We start from the raw sequence: 21,532 nt of genomic DNA, 5'->3' as shown, positions 1-21,532 counted from the left end.
AGTTAGATAGATTTTTGATAGACAAGAGAGTCAAGGGTTATGGGAGACAGACGGGCAAGTAGAGTTGAGACCACAATCAGATCAGCTTTGGTCTTACTGAATGGCAAAGCAGGCTCAAAGGGCTGAATAGCCTGCTTCTGCTATGTCCTATGCTCTTATGTTCCCTTGGTCTGATGCTGGGAGGCCATCTCCAAATAACTGGCCTTGTTCTCAATGACGCTGGAACCACAAAGACTGACTGGAAAATGGGCATTTATAGGCCATTTACTCACTTCAATGGCCTACCCTCCACTTGCAGGCAGGTAGGTAGTCCTTCCCACCCAGATCCTGCCTCTAGGAAAGTGACCCAGGGCAGGCTGGTGCCAGCAAACCGGCATGCCAGCCAGCAGTGCAAATTTTCATGCTTGCCCCCCTCCACACTGAAACCTTTGCCCTATAAAGTTACAATAAACATCGACCACAGCTGCAGTTGGTGTCTCACTCTACATCCGTCCACTGTACATATACATTAAGAAATAGGCAGGCAGCTTTGTCTTTTTCGATCAAGTGGTTGTTTGACACATGCAGAAACTCACCACGTTTTAAGTCTCCCCCCATGAAGCAACCAAGAAGCCCACAAAAGAAGAGTTTCCGATTACCTGATATGAAATGCAAACTCGTCCCTCACTCGCCAATGGTTTCCTTCACCGTGTTTGTCTCTCTACATTCTTAGAAATAACAAACTGCAGAGAGGCAAATACTCCTACTAGCTAATTGAAATGCCTGTCTGATCCTACATTTATTTACATCGGGTTAGATTTATTATATAAAAATCTTGGTTACTACTATTGTTCAGTTAAAAGACCACATTCTTCATGAAAGAATGCTTAGTAAACTTTTTTTTATTCATTCACAGGATATGGGCTTCACTGGTAGGGCCAGAACTTATTGCCCATCCCTTGTTGCCCTCGAGCTGCCTTCTTGAACTGCTGCAGTCCATGTGGTGTAGGTACACCCACAGTGCTGTTAGGGAGGGAGTTCCAGGGTTTTGACCCAGCGACAGTGAAAGAACAGCGATATATTTCCAAGTCAGGATGGGAGTGACTTGGAGGGGAACTTCCAGATGGTGGTTATTCCCATCTATTGGCTGCCCTTGTTGTTCTAGGTGGTAATGGTTGTGGGTGTGGAAGGTGCTCTGTAAGGAGCCTTGGAGAATTCCTATTTAGTTTAAGAAGAATATCCAGAAGAACTACACATTATTTTCATCAACGAGGATACACAAAAGCTGTGGTGTATTTTTGATGAAATATTTAGCAAGCTGTCGTTATGAGGTGGAATTGAAGTGCTTTTCTGTACCGATACACAATGTTTGCAAGCAGTTCTTTGTAATGACAAGTCTCTGTTATTAACCATGCAGGAAGCAGAGGTTAGGTGCTTCTCCACTGTGAATGAGTGTGCCTACTCAAAGGCAAATTACTGGGAGCAGGTCTCCTACTGGGGAATGAAGTGAAGGATGGAGAAGAATGGGAGGAGAAGGTGATCACAATCACTTCATGCCTTTTGATGACTTCAGCTTAAAAATGTGCTTTATTCTGTGCGTCTATCTGCATATTAACAGATGTCCCTACCTGTCCATTGTTCCTCAATTCCTTTAATCTGCTCCTCAGTGAAATTCCACAGCAACGCAAGTTTCTTCCAATCCTTTGGTTTCAAGCTATGGTATGCCATACTCCATATGGCTGTCCGGAGCTGGCTCGTCTGTGTGGTGTGGTCTGGTTTGAACGTTAATGGGTAACTGCTTGCTGGGATTGCTGTGCTGTCCTGTATTTCCTGAAAAACAAGGGACTGTGTTACCTCAGATTTATACACAAGAGTATCAGAACAAAGCAGACAAGATTGTTTTCCAACTCTTGGCACAGTTGTGATATGACAGTATTTGTGCTACTTTCCTCACAGAACAATGTGAGAATTTTCAGCTTACACAGTCCAGGCAAGAAAGCGTTTGCTCACTTAAATATTACTTCCTTTAATCCAGGCACCAGCACACCATAAAGTAATTAGCTAAAGAAACTGAATGTAAGTAAAATGAATCATTGCAATAGAATGCTTCTTGAAATCCTGGCCACAGCAGGGACGCCTAAGTTCTGTAGTATAAAAAGTTAACAAATGGGATATGCTAATGTTTGACATAGATGATGATGTACTACTGACATCAGTCAGTCATGTGTTAGACTCGAGAGAGAGAGAAAGGGCTGAATTTTCCCCTTGTTGGGAGGGAAGTTGAAAGGTGGGCACATACAAGCGCGCTTCCAATCGGCACCCCCGATCGGAGGCGCGGCGTCATTTTATGCGGGCGGACCAATTAAGGCCCGCCCAGCGTGACGTCCGCACAGAAGTGCTACGCACTCCCTGTGAGGGTGGGGGGAATCCCAAAATCGAGAGTGCACTCTTTCGTGTATGCGCATGAAAGAGTGCACTCATCTCCCTGAGGCTAAATGCAGCCTCAGGGAGATTGGCTCCAAATGTTAAGAACCTAAAAATAGAAAAATAACATTTCCCAAACATGTCCCCTCATGTGACAATGTCATAATTTTTACAAAACCTTTATTAAAATTTTTAAAACCCTACATGAAACCTCATCCCGCCGGTGGATGAGGTTTCATGTTTTTTCTAGTTCCCGCTGGGGCTACTGGCCTGCCCGCTAACCTTAAGGTTGGATGGGCAAGTCTTTTAATTACTTAATTGGCCATTGACAGGTTGGCAGGCGCACAGCTGATTTTGCTGTATCCCCACCTTCCTGAAAATTTAAATGCGGCAGAGTGACGTTGGGACCTGCCCCCGCTTGCCGACACATAAAATCCTGCCCAGAGGTTAGAATCATGCCTAGGAGCAATGTGCCCACTCGGTAACCTGATTAGATGTAGTATTAATAAACAAGTGTGAAGCAGATAGAAGAGCATGTCTACAATCTGTCTAAGAACCAAGTCCCACGCCTAGGGTCCAAGATAGAAGGATCCATCTCAGAACAGTTCTACTCATGGAAGACCATCTTATGAGTTCTCCTGGTGGAGCATTCCAGCTCACATGGGCTGAAATGGAAAGTAAATAATATTTAGGCCTCTTCTGACCCCTGCTTCCCTTCCTTCCCTCGTAGCTGGTCAGAAAGTTAAAATCAATTTCCCACTCAGCCATCGGTCGAAGCATAACGTACAATATGCATATGTTTATGAAAAGAATGATCCCATTGGCTTTAGGTGGCTGTCCTTGCCACAGCTTGAGTTCCAACCAGTTGCATGAAGGAAGATCTGCGCAAAATACAATGACCTATTACTGATTAGGAGCTTAGGTCAAGTGAAAATAATATCAATAAGGGCAGAGAACTTGTTCAAACATTTTGTATGTTTCTTTATTATTTTCTAACATGAGAAAACAGTACAATATTTTTAAAATTAAAAATAAATATTAAAAATTAATCAGACAAAATATGAGTATCACAGTAAAGAGGTCACCCTCAAATCTATATAGTCAAAATTATAATTGTATTAATACAGTTAGGATTTATTGGAAAGAAAATGGGAAATGCACTATTAAATAAAACATGTCTTTGTATCCGGATATTTAACTCTTGAGAATTTGTGTTTAAGCCCAGCCCAGTATGACCAGTGGATGACTTTTCTCTGTTAGTTAGCAATAGATACAAGCCCACGGTTGAAGGCCGCCTATAATTCACCACCAGTTGGTAGTTTGATTCAGGTCACAAGAGGAACTACAGTAGGAAATGGAGATTTCACACTGCTTAATGTGCCTGTTTTTCTGCGGCTGTAGTTAGGACATTTGGGTGGGAGTGTCTTTCTATATTAAAGGTGTTGGATAATACAACGTGCTTTTTTGTTAGCTTAGTATACACTCCTGACAACGACATCCAAGAGGAGTTTGCTCAAGTAGACTGAAGTGTGAAAAATACAGTGAATTATTTCATAAAAACAATGGCCTGAAGTTTCTGCTCAATTGTACCAGTTACTTCTGTGCAACTGCACCAATTTCACTGTAACCAGCACAAAAGATCGTGGAATTTAAAGTGCATATTGCATTCTGCACAAGTCAAGTTTTCATGATTGTTTGTGCTGGTTTTAATAACATCTTGCTAACAGAATGCCCCGTCTGCAAAACTGGTAACACACCATTAGAAGTTACTGTGATAATTGCACACATTGCAGACCTTCGAGGGGACTCCAAATATTAAGCTGGAACTGTTGGGTACGAGGACATTGCTAGGTACATTTTTAAATGGTTTTAAATTTCTTTCTCACTTACTAAAAAATGCACTACTGTACTCCAAAATAATTGGAGTTAAGAAACTCAAACACTTACCTTGTTTTGTAGTCGCAGTTTGAGCCATGGGGTTTCTGTGCATGCGCCAGCTGGGGAATGGCCGCATATGCACAGTTTGGGTTTTTTGTTACATAGCATGGGCCTTTCACACTTGTGCTGGCCGGGAAAGGACCGCACATAACACAGTCATAACTTACGCTCTCTAGGCTGGGAATCGGCCCTGTGCACATGCGCAGAAGGAAAGAAGCAAAGAAGTGACACAGCGCAAAACTGCATGTCAGGTGACCTGGAACCAGGTTGCCAATCGAGAGCAGGCGACCCAGGGAGCAGGACACAGGGAGGGGGACATGGAGAAGGTCCCAAACCTAGGAGAAGGTCCCAAAACAGGGAGTGGGATAGAAAGAGGTCTCAGAAGAAAGTCCCAGGTGGGGACAAAGGCAGGGATCAGAGATAGATCCCATTTAGTCAAGATAAATGACAGGAGCAGAGAAAAATATTCCTAGTTAAAGAAAGAGCTGCGAGGAGCAGACATGAAGCAGAGTAGGCTTGAGAGAAGCCTGAAAATGTAGGAAGCAGCCAATGGTTGGTGACTCCTTACTGCAGACCCTTTTGCAGCAGTGGTGTTCTACTTGGCATGGCCAAAGATCTGAAGATGTACCTGAGAGGTGAAGCTTTATTGTGCTCGGAGATCCAGGGAAAACAAGTCTTGAAGGCGAGATTGAAACCCTGGTGGACCCTTGTTGAAGCCATCCATGTGGGAGTGACATTTGGAGAGGATTCCAAGACAAGTCCTTCAAACGTGGAGATCAGAAACTCTTGTGATAAAGACAGAGTTTCAGTGAGTCTGGTTGTTTCACTGTGTGACAAGCATTTGGGTGGGTTGTTGAGAAACCCAGAGGATCTGCGTTGGTCACATCTGTCATTTACTTTGGAGTGTGATGTGTCTGTCACCATTTGGTTCAAATGCACTGCATACTTACCCTAAATGTTAGAGTATAAGATAGATATGGTAAATTGTTTTATCTTTCCAAGTTTGCATGTGTCTGTATAGATATAGCTAGGGTGGAGGAATAGTGAATATTCGAATCATTTTCTTGTGTTTGTATTGAGATCTTTCCAGCCTTTTTGTCTGGTGTAATATAGTTCATTTTTCTCGTTTAATAAGTGTTTTATTCTTTGTGTTAAAAGTTCATCAGCAGGTTCCTGTGATTTGTTCAGTAACTTTCCACCACAGTTTCTAAAAAAAGTTAGGTTCTATCAAGCCAAGTTTCACTCTGGGATCTGACTTGTCCAGTAGTAACATCAGCTGGGATCATAAGACTGGAAAATACTTTTGTATTTTTTTTAAAAAAAGAAAAAGAAAAATTTGCAATAATATAGCATTTTTCATGGCCTCAGCATGTGCTAAAGTGCTTTACAACCATTGAAGTACTTTTGAAATGCAGTCACTGTTGCAATATAGGAAACACGGCAGCTAATTGCACACAGCAAGCCCCCATAAACAGCAATGTGATAATGACCAGACAATCTGTTTTTGTGATGTTGATTGAAGGTTAAATATTGGCCAGGACACCAGGGATAACTCCGCTCCTCTTCTTCATGATAGTGGCACGGAATCTTAAACGTCCAAGTGAGAGAGCAAATGGGTCCTCGGTTTAACATCTCACCCAAATGATGGCAGTACTGACAGTGCGGTATTCCCTCAGGGTATCAACCTAAACTTTTGTGCTTAAGTTCTGGAGGGGGCCTTGAACTCACAGCCTTCTGACTCAAAGGCAAATGGGTGCTGCTCACTGAGCCACACCTGACAAAATAATCACTTTCAGTAATTTAAAATCAGGTTACTCACGGATGATGGATTGACACTGATTTAAAATACTTAACTTTTGTGATAAACCCATTTAGAGCTGCAAACCATTAAGTTTACCATTCCAATTTTTTTTTAAAAAACATTTTAAATTCTGTCCAGCTACTCTGTTTCATGGCAGATTTCGTGTTCAGCAATATGCAAATGAGTTTGAGTGGAAACGCATGGGAAGAAAAAACACTTCAAAACAGGAATTGCCAAATATGCCCAAAGAGGAAACTCCATCCCATTGTACTGAAACAATGGAAATGACATTGTTAGGGTGGGTCTACCTTCTTAAGATAATATTGTTGACACACGTACTGCAGACTGAGAAACGCACAACTAAAAACAAATTTCAATTAAACCAGATCAACCCGTCTTGCCTGACATACATTTAGCTAACCATGACAAACTGATGAATTATACTCCCACATTACAGCCAATAAAGCCCACTTATTTATGATTTACTTGGAAAAAATTACGTATTTGTCCAACAAATTGGTAAGGATCCACTATGACAAAAATTTGATTTACTTAGTCACCATACATCTACAGCGTGCCAACAACCTGTAAAAGGCTTATATATTCTGTCAATTCACAAATTTAAGCACTAATTAAAATCTCAACATTTTAACTTTTAAATGAAAAAGCCCCATTTAATGCCTTGGGGTATTTTATTACATTATATCTAGCATCTTCAAAGTAAGATATTGTCATTATTACAATCTTATCCTCAAGTATTTATCTGAAAGAACAAGCTATGGTATTTTTTTTTTTAAATGCAGCATGTTGGAACTGAACCTGACAAAGATGTTGTACATTTCGCTATTCTCTCTCAGAAAATGCAACTAAAATACTGGCCTCAATCAGAGGTCAAACACCTCATTGGAAATATAAAAAAATACTTCTAAGATTGCAGAAACAATTTTTTTTATTCATTCACTGGATGTGGACTTTCACTGGCTGTGCCAGCATTTATTGCCCATCCTTAGTTTCCCTCAAGAAGGTGGAAGTGAGCTGCTTTCCTGAACCGCTACAGTCCCTATGGTGCAGGTACACCCACAGTGCTGTTAGGGAGGGAGTTCCAGGTTTTTGACCCAATGACAGTGAAGGAATGGAGATATATTTCCAAGTCAGGATGGTGAGTGACTTGAAGGGGAACTTGCAGCTGTTGGTGTTCCCATATGTCTGCTGCCTTTGTCCTTCTAGATGGTAGTGGTCTTCGGTTTGGAAGGTGCTGTCTAAGGAGCCTTGGTGAATTCCTGCAGTGCATCTTGCTGCAGTGCATTGGTGGTGGAGGGAGTGAATGTTTGTGGATATGGTGCCAATCAAGTGGGCTGCTTTGTCCTGGACAGTGTCAAGCTTCTTGACTGGAGCTGCACTCATCCAGGCAAGTGGACAGTATTCCATCACACACCTGACTTTTGCTTTGTAGATGGTGGACAGGCTTTGGGGAGTCAAGAGGTGAGTTACTCATCGCAGGATTCCTAGCCTCTGACCTGCTCTTGTAGCCACAGTATTTATATGGCTAGTCCAGTTCAGTTTCTGGTCAATGGTAACCCCCAGGATGTTGATAGTGGGGGATTCAGTGATGGCAATGCCATTGAAAGTCAAGGGACGAGGGTTAGCTTCTCTCTTGTTGGAGATGGTCATTGTCTGGCACTTGTGCGGCACGAATGTTACTTGCCACTTGTCAGCCCAAGTCTGGATATTGTCCAGGTCTTGCTGCATTTGGATATGGACTGCTTCAGTATCTGAGGAGTCACAAATGGTGCTAAATATTGTGCAATCATCAGTGAACATCCCCAGGTCCATCATAACCTCCCTGCTCTTAGTATTCAGTGCCTATACTAATAAAGGCAAGTATCCCATATGCCTTCTTAACCACCTTATCTTCTTGTCCTGCTGCCTTCAAGGATCTATGGACATGCACATCAAGGTCTCTCTGATTCTCTGTACCTCCTACAGTCCTACCATTCATCGTGTACTCCCACACCTTGTTAGCTCTCCCAAAATGCATCACCTCACACTTTTCAGGATTAAATTCCTTTTGCCACTGTTCTGCCCATCTGACCATCCCACCTATATCATCCTGTAGTCTAAAGATTTCCTCCTTGCTATTTACCACACCACCAATTTTTGTGTCATTTAGGAATTTACTGATCATACCTCCTACATTCATGTCTAGATCATTAATTTACACTATACCCAGCACTGAACCCTGCGGTATGCCAATGGACACAGGCTTCCAGTCACAAAAACAACATTCGGCCATCACCCTCTGCCTCCTGCCACTAAGCAATTCTGGATCCAATTTGCCAAATTGCCCGGATCCCATGGGCTCTTACCTTCTTATCCATTCTCCCATGTGGGATCTTGTCAAAGGCCTTACTGAAGTCCATGTAGACTACATCAACCGCACTACCCTCATCTACACACCTGGTCACCACCTCGAAAAATTCAATCAAATTTGTTAGACATGATCTCCCCCTGACAAAGCCATGCTGACTATCCTTGATTAATCCTTGCCTCACCAAGTGGAGATTAATTCTATCCCTCAGAATTTTTTCCAAAAGTTTCCCTACTACTGATGTTAGACTGACTGGCCTATAGTACCCTGGTTTATCCCTCCCACCCTTCTTGAATAATGGGATCACTTTAGCTGTCCTCCAGTCCTCTGGCACCTCTCTTGTGGCCAGAGAGGATTTGAAAATTAATGTCATGGCCCCTGCAATCTCCTCCCTTGCGTCCCACAGCAGTCTGGGATACATCACTTCTGGGCCTGGGGATTTATCCACTTTCAAGCCCACTAAAACCATTAATACCTCCTCCCTCTCAATGCTAATTTGTTCACATATATCACAGTCCCTCTCCCTGATTTCTGTACTTACATCATCTTTCTCTATGGTGTGTACAGGTGCAACGTTCTCATTTAAAACCTCACCTACGCCTTTTGGCTCCTCACATAGATTGTCACTTTGGTCCCTAATGGGCCCAATCTTTCCCTGGTTATCCTCTTGCCCCTAATATACTTGTGAAACGTCTTTGGATTTTCTTTCATTTTACCTGCCAGTGTTTCTTCTTGCCCCCTCTTCACTCCCCTAATTTCTTTTTTAAGTAACCCCCTGCACTTTCAACATTCCTCTAGAGCTTCTGCTGTTTAGGGTCCTTGGTATCTACCATAACCTTCCATTTTTTTCTGATCCAATCCTGTACATTCCTCAATGCCAAGAATTCTCTGCACTTGTTGGTCCCATCCTTCACCTTTACGGGAACATGTTGGCCCTTCACTCTCACTATCTCCTTTTTGAATGACTTCCACTGTTCTGATATAGATTATCCTACAAGTAGCTGTTCCCAGTCCACTTTTGACAGATCCTTATATTAAAATCAGCCTTCCCCCAATTCAGAACCTTTATTTTTGGTCCATCTTTGTCCTTTTCCATAACTACCTTAAATCTTACTGAGTTATGGTCACTATCACCGAAATGCTCCACCACTGACACTTCTACCACTTGCCCGGCGTCGTTCCCTAAAATTAGGTCCAGCACCGCCCTCTCTCTTGTAGGACTTTCTACATGCTGGCTTAAAAAGCTCTCCTGGACACATTTTAAGAATTCCACCCCCTCTAAGCCTTTCACACTCTGTCTATGCCAGTTAATATTGGGGAAATTAAAATCACTATTATTACCCTATTATTTTACACTTCTCTGAGTTTTGCCTACATATCTGCCCTCCTATCTCTCTCTGACTGTTTGAGGGTCTATAGTGCACTCCTAGCAATGTGATTGCCCTTTTTTTTGTTTTTGTTCTACCTATATGGCCTCATTTGAGGAACCTTCTAGGATATCATCCTTCCTTATTGCAGTAATTGACTCTTTGATCAATATTGTGACACCACCTCCTCTTTTACAACCCCACCCCAGAAAATTGAGCTGCCAGTTCTGCCCCTCCCTCAATCATGTCTCCGTGAAAGCAATGATATCATATCCCCATGTATTAATCAACAACCTCAACTCATCTGCCTTATTCACAAGACTCCTTGCATTAAAATAAATGCCATCCAGCCTTGTCATGTTCCCTTGTGCAGTAACTTGACTATATATACTCTGCCTTCCAGAATGACTTGGTTTTTCTTCTATACTTGTCTCTGCATCACCCCCTACTATACCTCCACTCCGTATTCCATCCCCCTGCCAAATTAGTTTAAATCCCCAACAGCACTAGCAACTGCTTTTCAATCTGCTACCCAGCTCCCTAAGTTCTTAGTGCAGGACTTGATCCCTCTATCTATGTCATTGGTACCAATGTGAACCACGACCTCTGACAGTTCACCCTCCCACTTCAGAATGCCCTACAGCCATTCAGTGACATCCTTGAACCTGGCTCCAGGGAGGCAACTCACCATCCTGGAGTCACATCTGCGGCCACAGAAGCACCTGTCTGTACCCCTCACTATTGAGTCTCCAAACACTATTGCCCTTCCTCTCTTTCTCCTCCCCACTTGTGCAGCTGGGCTCTGGCTGCACTCCCCAGAGGAACGGTCACTATCACAGTTGTCCAACACAGAAAAACTGTTCTTGAGTGAGATGTATTCTGGGGCTTTCCTGACTACCTGCCTGCCTTCTTCTGACTGGTGGTCACTCATTCCTTCTCTGACTGCACTTACTCAAGCTGTGGGGTGACCACATCTAAAAACTTGCTATCCACATAACTCTCAGCCTCACAGATGCATTGCTGTGCCTCCAGCCGACACTCAAGGTCCAAAACCCAGTGTTTAAGCTGGTCAATCTAGTGGCACTTACTGCAAATGTGGTTATACAGACTGCTAGGAGCGTCTAAGACTTCCCACATTCTGCAGGCCATGCAACACACAGAACTTTAGTTAAAATACTCTTACCCTAACTTTAAGCCAAGTAGAAAATTATTTAAGTTTCTTTCTTTTTTAAAAAAGAGCCAGAACTCTTACCTTTCCTTAAGGTAGCTTTAAAGTAGAGAAAAACAACTTACCCATTACCTACCAATCAGTTCCCTGCTTTGCGCTGATGTCACTTTTGTCAGCCTTTTCGAATTCTGGCGGGGTTCCTGTTGGGGTTAGCTGCTGCTCCAACCAGTTCGATCTGGGCCTTGACCCTCAGGCTTTTATTGAGAAGCTCCGCTGGGGCCATTCACCCCCAGGTTCGCTCCGCTCCATTCCCGCTGTTGCTCCGACTGTTCAGTATTAATTTTTACATACGTTTAGGACATCTTTTTATTAAGAGGTGTAGGCATGGGACTTCCTCACTGAAATGCAGTGGCACAACACTTTGATGTACCAATGCATGGCACTGTAAGGCCATAGGACACAGATTCAGTATGCTGGTTAGGAAACCTTACCACAAGGAAAAGTGATAAGTTGGTGTGGAGTCATTTCTAAGCGAACTTTCTAGTCAGTGCATTGAGGTAATGGAGGATGTTATTGATATGCCCACTTGAATATAATTGGTGCTAATTTGAGTTGATGACAGATTTTCCCCCCTGCCCACCCCAAGGAGAGCTGTAAGTTCACCAAGAGGATAACAAGAGTAACATGTCATAACTTAGACTAGAGGAAAAACACTACATCGATCTTAAGAGAAACCCCCATAATTAAATGTTAAGGTAACAAAAGTGGAAAAATGCAAAGATTATCTTAAGCTTCATATCTAGTGAACCTGATTCTCAAAGCAATAGCTCTAAATTGACTCACCTCTTTCCATGCATAATATCTTTCTGCTTTAATGATCATATCCACAATAATGATGTGGTTGACTCTTGCTGCCACTCCCAGCGAAGTTTTACCTTGCTACAGGACAAGAAATTAGAAGTTGAAATAGTTAATTCTGTAAATTGTACTTCCTGGACTTTTGATTATTGACATTATAATATTTAGCATCAGCACAAGCATATTTGATGCATTTTTTATCAAACTAGTAGTAAACAAACAACCCAAGTACTCTATTCGCTTATCTATTCACTTAAGCATGGAAGTGATAATTACTATAATTTTAAATATCTCTCCTCAGTACTTGGGCAATCTAACTGATCATTTCTAAAAGTGACATGTTACATCTTTCTTAGATTAAATGCAAAATATAGTCTGCTTATATTAACATACATAAATGTTTTATATAAAACATACATACAAATAGGCAAGCATATGTAATCTATACATACTATCTATCTCTGCAACATTTATAGCCATATAGAAATCTTCCATTAGTAATACAAGAACACAAGGTGTGAATGCTTGGATATCATGATAGATTAATATACTGCCCTTTATGAATTGTATCCGGAATAATGGGACAAAGCTCTCCACTGATGTCCAAGGTTCCATGTGACTTGCGTTTGGGGCAGTCCCATTGGTACGAATGACAACCAAACCATACAAACAATACATACAGCACAAACTGAGTTAACTAGCAATCTTACTCAATGAGGTAATCAGGGTGACACATGTTATGTGTTTTATGTTGACATATCCCATAAAAAACATCCACCCAAAATACATAATCCACCTGAACTATAATTCCAGTTATTTTTTCCAGTCAAGTCAAATGGCTCCTTCTATCAGGAAATGCAAACCATTCCAAAAACACCATGGGCAGAACTTTTCACTGAGCAGGTGGGCGCGGGCCCAACCCGCTTGAGTGAGAAATAGCGGGTGATGATGTCGGGCGAGCATCCCGTCGTCATCGCGCACTCGCAAGATATTTCGGTCAGCAGGCACACATGGGTGCTGGAGCCGTGCTCGCCATTAATTAGGTCAGTTAATGCCATTAAAAAATCAATTGATGCCGATTTTTCATTGCCCGTGCGATTTTGTGCTCATCACACAGGCAAAACGGGCAAGCAGCCAGCCAACAATTTCAAAAACCTCATTCATGGGCGGGATACAAAGAGTCAGCAGAATTGCCAGTGAGAGTAGTGAGGAGTTCAGTAGATAGTTTTCTTGTGACTTATTAGTATATGGCAGCTTCACCTCTGTTCAGGGCTTCATTCTTAGCATTTCCAGGCTTCATTTCAAGTCTCCTTTGTGTCTCCAAGGACCCCGGAGGATTCAGACCATGTGGACCCTCCAGGTATCAGACAGCCTTCTGTCACCCTGGTAATGAGGATTCTTGTCTCCTCTGAAGAGGAAGAGAGGGGCAGGAGGGAGAGGAGGCCAGATGTCTCTATTCAGCTTCCAGGGGAGGGATCTGTGGGAGGAGAGGTGCAGGCACAAGGGGCACAGGGCCAGCAGGAAGTCCAAGGTGCAAGGGGCCACAGAAGATGCCACTATCCTTCTGCCATGATTTATAGGCAGCGATGCAGCCTCAATATGTCTGAGGTGCAATGCTGAAGGAGGCGCCGTCTCTCAAGGGAGACAGTGACCTCCATCTGTCAGATGATTGGGCCTGAGATCAGCTCCAACTGTGTGGGTGGACACCCCATGCCAGTGGCTCTGAAGGTCACAGTGGCCCTCAACTTATCTGCCTCCGGGTCTTTCCAGGGGTCAGTGGGGGATCTGTGTGGAGTCTCCCAATCAGCTGTACATAGTTGTGTGAAGCTGGTGACAGAAACTGCTGTTCTTTCATTCATTTCCCTATGGATGATGCCAGCCAGGTTGAGCGAGCCAGAGGCTTTGCAGCGATTGCTGGGTTCCCCTGCATCCAGGGTGCAATTGACTGCACACATGTGGCCATCAAGGCACTAGCGGTTCAGTCAGGTGCCTTCATCAACAGGAAAGGATTCCACTCCATGAACGTGCAGATAGTGTATGACCATAGGTGCATATTCTGCAAGTCTGTGCAAGGTACCCTGGCAGCTCCCATGACATGTACATCCTGAGACACTCCCAGGTGGCAAGGCTCTTCAGTGCTCCAGCCCAACTGAATGGATGGCTGCTTGGTGACAAGGGCAATCCCTTGAAAAGGTGGCTTATGACACCTCTCTGCCACCTAAGAACAGGGGCAGAGCAGCATTTCAACAGGAGCCATTGCCTCCACAAGTGCTGTGATAGAGAGGAAAATAGGTCTTCTGAATATTTGCTTCCAATGCTTGAACTGTTCAGGGGGAGCACTACAATAACCCCTCCCCGAGCAGGTGTCACTGATAATGGTCGCATGCTGTGGTCTCCACAATCTGGCACTGGCAAGGGGGGATCCACTGGAAGAAGAGGATCTTGACACAGCTCCACAGGCCACAGATGATGAATCCAGTAGTGAGTCAGAAGAGGAGCTCTGTGAGAATGCTGAGGGCATGGAGACAGACTTCTGTATCCTTCAGGGAGGCAAGGACGACTTGATCCAATGCTCCTCCAGCTAGGCTGCCAGATAAGCGCTACCACCTTATGCCAGGACTGCCGCCTCCATCCCAGATGCCTGAAATGGCCCTTTCCTTTGACCCCAAAGTCCATTCAATGCCTGTGCAATAAACTTTCAAGCCACCCACGTCCAGCATTACACATTAATATTACATATTACAAATTAAATATAAAAGGTGAAGCATACTTAGGCCATTACGACAAAAGAAAGTTTATCGCATGTTCACAGTCAAAATGAATTAACAAAACCTTCTCTGATCTTCAATCCCAGACCAGTAAACATAAACAAAACATTGCATAACAGAAGATCATCCGTGACTAGTCCCCCTTGTGCTCATGGTGCCTTAGACTTTTGCGAGTGCCACGTCTTGGTGCTCCCTCCTCACTGGCACTGGCATTGGAAACAGCCTGCTGACGCTGCTGTCCTGTTGGCCTTGATGATCTCGGCAATCATTCTCTGGCCACTAAAGCCTATGCTGGATTCGCCTGGGCAGGAGTGGCCAGTGCCACAGCTGGCATCTCCCCAGTCGCCGGAGCTTCATCAGATACGACGGTCACTGGCAGAGGGGCAGAGGAGCTGCTGCCATCATCCAGAGCTCCCTGAGAGGAGCCTACAGAGAAGACAGGCACCTCGTGCACCAATGTGAGGTTGCTCTAAACCTCCCTGCTCACAACTGAAGGACACCTAGCTGGGATACTGGGTGCCTCATCCGTCTCCCACATGAACACTGACCACCTGAGGTCATTGCCTGTGTGAGGTCTTGCAGGTCCAAGCGCAACCCTCGGAACCCCTGATTCTGTTTGTGGAGCTGCCTCTCCATGAGAGTCACCACTCTCTCAATGGAGGATGCAGTGCTCTCAGCCATGAGTCAACACAGTGCTGATGCTCCGCATGGACTCCTCCAAAACAGAGACCATGGCATGCATAGCCTGCAAGATCCTCTAGCACATCTTGCTGGACATCCATATGCCGCCTAATGGACGACTCCAGAGGCTAATCATCAGCCTTCAACTGAGCATCATCCTGGTCTCCAGCAGTCCTCCCACTGCCAGCGCCCTGGGCACTCTCTGCCTCCGCCTGCACCTCAAGCAAGTGTGAGGTGCCCTCACCACTGTGCACTGACATTCTAGCCAAAGATCTAATGCCCACCAAGGTGCTGGCATCTGCGCTGGTGCCTGGTTCAGAGAGTGGGTGTGACACAGGTGACTGTGGAGCCTGGTGGTCCTCTGGCATCAGGGGTGGGTCTTCGGGGTCCTGCAATTGCTTGCATGGTGGCAAACCTAAGGGAGAGCAAGGACATGTCATTCGTTTAAGTCATCACATTGTCACTGTGCATGCCAGGCACCCTGGTGAGACAATGGAGATCTGTATCATGGTGCTATCATTTTTCAATGATCAATAGGGAATCCAGTTTTGCGGCTCCCATCAATGATGAGACTATACAAGAATGTTTGCACCATCCAAAACTCTCACCTTTGTATACTGCACTCTTACCTTCGTCTGACACCCTAGCCTCTTCGTGGCTGGTTGACCAAGGAGTGTGGCGCCTCTCCAGCTCCAAGGCGTCTGCTCATATCTGGTCAGGGTTAGGAGGTTAGCGAGGCCTCCACTGGTCCGCGACCTTTCAATGTTGTTATAGGCTATTTTCTCCTGAAAGGACAGACCTGTAGTGCCATTGCAGCCTGGTCAGCCCCACCTGAGGGACACCTTGCAGGGCATATCCAAGTCGTGGCCCTCGAGCCACAAGGCACTCAGACCAAGCAGCCAGGGCTCACCCCCTTGGCCAGCTCTGGCATCATTGACAGCTGGCACTCAGGCTCCAACACCCCTGAGCTCCACAGGGGGACAGACAGCCCTTAACACTTCAACACGCTGATCCATGCCAACATGCTACTCACCCTTCCTGAGCGCAGCAGGTTGTTAAACCTCTTGCAACACTGGACCCAGGTGCACCGCACAACATCATGGCTGCTGACCCGTGCTGCCACCTCCTCCCATGCTCTCTTGGTGAGGTGCAGTGGCTCCTCCTTCCATCCCTGGGGACAAGAGTGTCCCTCCTGACAGCCACCTCCTCCAGGAGGACTGTAAGGCACTTACCAGAAAACCAGGGAGGTGGGGGGTGCCGAATGCCCACCTGACCTGCCCTCCCATCTGGCTTCTGCAGCCGCATTTGAATCCTTAATTCTTAATCTCCTGTTGACAACACTAAATATGTCTTCAGCGCTGGCGGTCTTCCTGGGCCTGACTGCCAGATTTAAACTGGCTGCCGGGTTACCATTGGACCCGGCAATCGACAGGCCCCCCTCCCCTTCCTGACCAATGGGGAGCTGCCGTTCGAGCTCGGCGGGCCTCAATTGGCAGTGAAATCACAGTCAGGGGCCAATCACGGGCAGCGGCACCTTTCCCAGCCACCCCCAGGCCCACCAATCCCGCCCGCCCACCAAACTCAAAATTCTGCCCAATATCTCTATGTGCAAATTGCCTCTCCTACTTGGAGAAGACAAAGTAGTGATAATGGAATTTTCTGAAGCATCTCAGTGGAAAAGAACAAAATTCACAATTTGCCCTTCTAATTATTATTAGCTACATGTTCAGCATCTCCTGAATGAAATGTCACTTCCCTTCTGTGTTAAAGCCAAGTCTGTATCCTTGGGCACCCTTTGGAATCAGAAATGCATCCATCTCTGTTTGAGTTCATCGATTTCCTCCATTCAAATCACTATTCTGTGATTTACCAGCTCTCAGTGAAGTTACTCCTTAATTGATATTTGATATTCCATTTCATCAATTTGTTATATGTTAAAAGTGGCAGAGGACACATCTACATAAAAATTTAACATACTCATCACTATTTTAATGTACGTGCTTCAGGCAATAACCTGTTTAAAACAAATGAATTAACATGAAGACATAGCACAGAAAGGAATTTGGTATAAACACTTTAACTGTTTAACCCTACACTTGCACCCCAGGCTTGGCATAGCTAGAGATTGAGAAAAAAAGATATCCACAGGACATGAATGTCCTCTGTTGTAACCAGAACAGAAGAATTCTTGTCAATGAAAGTTATCTTTGGACATCATGAAGTATTAAAAGGACGGCAAACAATCCTTAGAGGATGATTGAACATGGTACAAGGAAGGAGTGAATCTGATGGACTTATTCAAGCTCTGTGCCCTTATGCTTCCTTCTCTTGGCTCTGCATAAACAATTGATCATTGCTGATTTTCTTAGTATGTCCTTTGCTTTCCAATTGCATTGCTTGACTTTGATGGGAACTTCACATCACTGATCAGTAACCTTCATTATAAAAAAGACTGCTCTTAGTTAGCTCTTTGTGTACAACTTGGCCTCATGACAAAGGGTGTCTGCTAATATAGAATAATTGATGATCTCCGTACCATAATTGATCAGGCAAAGATGGTCTCCTTACAAAGACATTACTATATGGATAAAGCCCATTCAGCCCAAGCAGTGCATGTTACATTTACTCTCCATACTATCAAACAATCCTCATCACATTTACCTACTGTGATCCCAAATCATTTATCCCTTTTTCCTTAATCCACTTATCCAATCAAATCTTGAATGTTAGCATAGTTTCTGCCAGCAATAACTAAATAAATTTCACAGCCTCACAACGCTCTGTGTAAACAAGTTTCTCTTGCTATCTGTTCTAAATGCCCTTCATTTCCAATTACAAAGTCTGGAACCAAGTCAATAGGACCATTAATGGAATTAATAGGGTGAACTTTATAAAGAATGATGTGGCCAATTATTCTTTTTGTCTCTCAAACTAACACCAAAAACAAATGAAAAATTTCTGCTTTCTGCTCATCTACTAAATAGAGTCCTTATAAGGTGACTGCAAAAAAAGATAAAAGACAGTAGGTCTTTAAAGTTATATTTCAAGTCTTTCTAAAATTTCTGAGGGTAGGTTATGATACAGAACATTGCATTGTCAAGAGTGTGATTCGGGAAATGAAACCGGATTAATGGACTACTTTCACCTACAAGACAGCACAACTACAAAATAAAATCTAACTCATTTTCCCTTGGCTGAAGTCTACTGCCTAAATTAAATGAGTTCCTCTGGTCAAGTGCCAATGTCTGTTAACTCAGACTTAGCTATAACAAAACCCTGGGCCTATGTAAAAATCAAAAATGGTTCAGGATGTATTTTTCTCCATTGACGAATAAGTACAAGTTGTCCTTATACATTGCAGAGTATCGTAATGCTCAGGGAAACCCAAAATATTAATCTAATGATTCATGAAGAAGTTGCAAGCTACAGCAGTAATGCACCAAGTGCCAAGTGACATTCCCACACAATTGGGAGGCAATGACCATTTCCAACAAGAGAGAATCTAATCATCTCCCCTTGTCATTCAATAGCATTCCCATCACTAAATCCCCCATCAACAACCTGGGGGTTGCTGTTACTATCACCAGAAAGTTAATTGGACCAGCCATATAAATACTGTGCTACAGGAACAGGACAGAAGCTGGGTATCCTGTGGCAATTAATTCACCACTGAATTCCCCAAAGCCTCTCCACCACGTACAAGGCACAGGTCAGAATGCTCTTCACTTGTCTGGATGAGTGCAGCTCCAGCAACACTCAAGAAACTTGACACCTTCTAGGACAAAAGTCCGGAACCCCATCCACCGCCTTAAAAATTCACTCCCTCCAGCACTAGCACACCAAGAATCATTTGACACCACGTTCCAGACCCGCGACCTCAATCACCTAGAAGGACAAGGACAGCAGAACATGGGAACACCAGAACCTTTACGTTCCCTTCCAAGTCATATCAACCTAACTTGGAACTTCATTGCCATCCCTTCATCGTTGCTTGGTCATATTCCTAAAACTTCTAACAGCATTGGGGGAGTACCTTTCCCACTGCAGCGGCTCAACAGGTGGTTCATCACCACCTTCTCAAGGATAATTAGGGATGGACAATAAATGACGGCCTAGTCAGTGATGCCCATGTCCCATGAATGAATAAAAAAGTATTGGGACTTGTAATCCAGCTCCAAGATCCATGTTAAGGTTAGATGGAGAGAGATTCCCACTAATTATGATGAATAAAGCAAGTTGTCCACGTGTTACCAACGCCATTCAAAGTCTTCATCAGTGATGTGTTGGATTATATCATAAAGGACAATATCAGGTTGGCTGTTGCAGGCATTTCCAAGCACTTCTTTTCACGAATGATATTGTGTTGTTTGTAGGCTCACTTGAACATCTAGCGTAATGTCACTATTGTTAGGAACTAGATATAGTTTTAAATAAATTATATTTGTATTAATGGGTGTTAGGAACAAGATATAGCTTTAAGTTTAATTTATACTTTTTGTATTTGCATGTTAAGAAAGGTGAAACCTGGGTTTGGATTCACTTTAGAGATTTTTTTGAGTCAGAGCTGGGAAATCTCCAGGCCCTGTTTGTATACATGCATTTTTAATGAGGTTTTATGACTCTTGATGTGAAAAGATGAGTTACCAAGGGGTTAGTAATTTAGGGAAGTTTAAATAAACACAAAAACTAAGAAGAACCTGTGCTGTTGTCCAGCAACAGGGGATCAGAGAGAGACCCACAGGGAGAGACAGAAAGGCAGATTTTAGTTCAGTTGGTATGTGTATACCCACAGAGTGAAGACAGAAAAGGTCGAAGACTTTCTCTAGCTGGGAATGATGCCAGCCCACTTGTTTGACACCCCATTGACTACCTCCAACACTGATGCACAGTGGCAGCAATGGGTACCGTCTATAAGCTGTATTGCAGCAACTCACCAAGGCTACTTCAATGGCACCTTCCAAACCCGCAACCACTACCATCTAGAAGGACAAAGGCAGTAGACGCATGGGAACACCACAGCCTGCAAGTTCCTCTCCAAGTCACACACCATCCTGACTTGGAACTATATCGCCGTTCCTTCACTGTTGCTGGGTCAAAATCCTGGAACTCCCTTCCAAACAGTACTGTGGGTGTACCTACACCACACAGACTGCAGCAGTTCAAGAAGGTAGCTCACCACCACATTCACTAGGGCAATTAGGAACAGGCAATAAAAATGCCGACCTGGCCAGCAACACCCACATCCCGTGAAAGAATTTAAAAAAGGTGGTGGAAGCTGATTTCTTAATAATTTTCAAAGGGATTTGAATAGGTTCTCCAGGACGAGGAGCTAACAGGGTTATGGACAAAAAGTAGATTTGTTGGACTAAGCACAACTGCTGTTTCAGAGATCCAGCACAAACAGGATGGGCTGAATGGCATCACCACTGATGAATTATCAGCCAGCCTCTACTCATGCGTGGAACCACAAGTGGCAGAACTATCACGAAGGGTTCTATTTCTCCTATGCAGTTTTAGATAATGCTGGAAGCCAATTCTCTAATGGGAAGAGCATTCCTGGCTGTGAAAGCAATGAGAAACTTATCACCAATTGGTTAACTAGGCAGATTTAGTAGATTCAACTCTAGCAATACACCCATGTACACTTGGGGTACTCAAATTTTTAGTTCTTTGACAAGCAGCAGCTGAAGTCTCTTGACATAACTAAGTGATATATATCTTTATAGGGGTAAGAGTGTTCCTTCCATGTCAGGCAAACTGAAACTTACCTGGACTCAGTAGTTTGGTCTGTGGACTCTGAAATACAGCGTATTTCCACACATCAAACACTTGGTGACGAAAAGAAATGCTTTTATGATTTAAAGATTTGGATCATATTGCTCATTCAAATGACAACCCATTAACCTTTCTAAGTCTTCGCAGCTCATTGAATCAGATCCAATACCATTGTTACTGACTTTCTTTGAATCCTTTCCAATACCTCAGCATAATTTCATAATTGTATTTAAGTATGGTCCACTGATGTTTTAGCATCATTGTATTCTTGCCAGCATGCGTTTGATGGGTCAAATGGCCTCCTTCTGTACCAAAAGGACTCTACCCTAAGGATCTATTTATACCTCCTAGCATGGCAGCTATTGCCATGTACATGTTAAATAAGAAAATTCTAAATCTTTCCCT

The 21,532-nt window shown here is 43.8% G+C and overlaps 1 protein-coding gene across 8 annotated transcripts in view; it reads right to left on the bottom strand.

Annotated features, from left to right (window-relative positions):
* The window catches only part of LOC121277141 (ankyrin repeat and death domain-containing protein 1A-like), a 114,664-nt gene that overhangs the window by 47,639 nt on the left and 45,493 nt on the right, over positions 1-21,532 (bottom strand). For all 8 annotated transcript variants that reach the window (XM_041186207.1, XM_041186208.1, XM_041186211.1 and 5 more), the window contains exons 12-13: positions 11,889-11,984; positions 1,608-1,809 (exon numbers count right to left, since the gene is read on the bottom strand). In XM_041186207.1, the coding sequence (XP_041042141.1) occupies positions 1,608-1,809; positions 11,889-11,984 (298 nt within the window). The remainder of the gene's footprint in view (positions 1-1,607; positions 1,810-11,888; positions 11,985-21,532) is intronic.

This window comes from Carcharodon carcharias, chromosome 4 (assembly GCF_017639515.1).
Source record: "Carcharodon carcharias isolate sCarCar2 chromosome 4, sCarCar2.pri, whole genome shotgun sequence".
Classification (NCBI taxonomy): domain Eukaryota; kingdom Metazoa; phylum Chordata; class Chondrichthyes; order Lamniformes; family Lamnidae; genus Carcharodon; species Carcharodon carcharias.
This window is presented reverse-complemented; position numbering and strand designations above follow the sequence as displayed.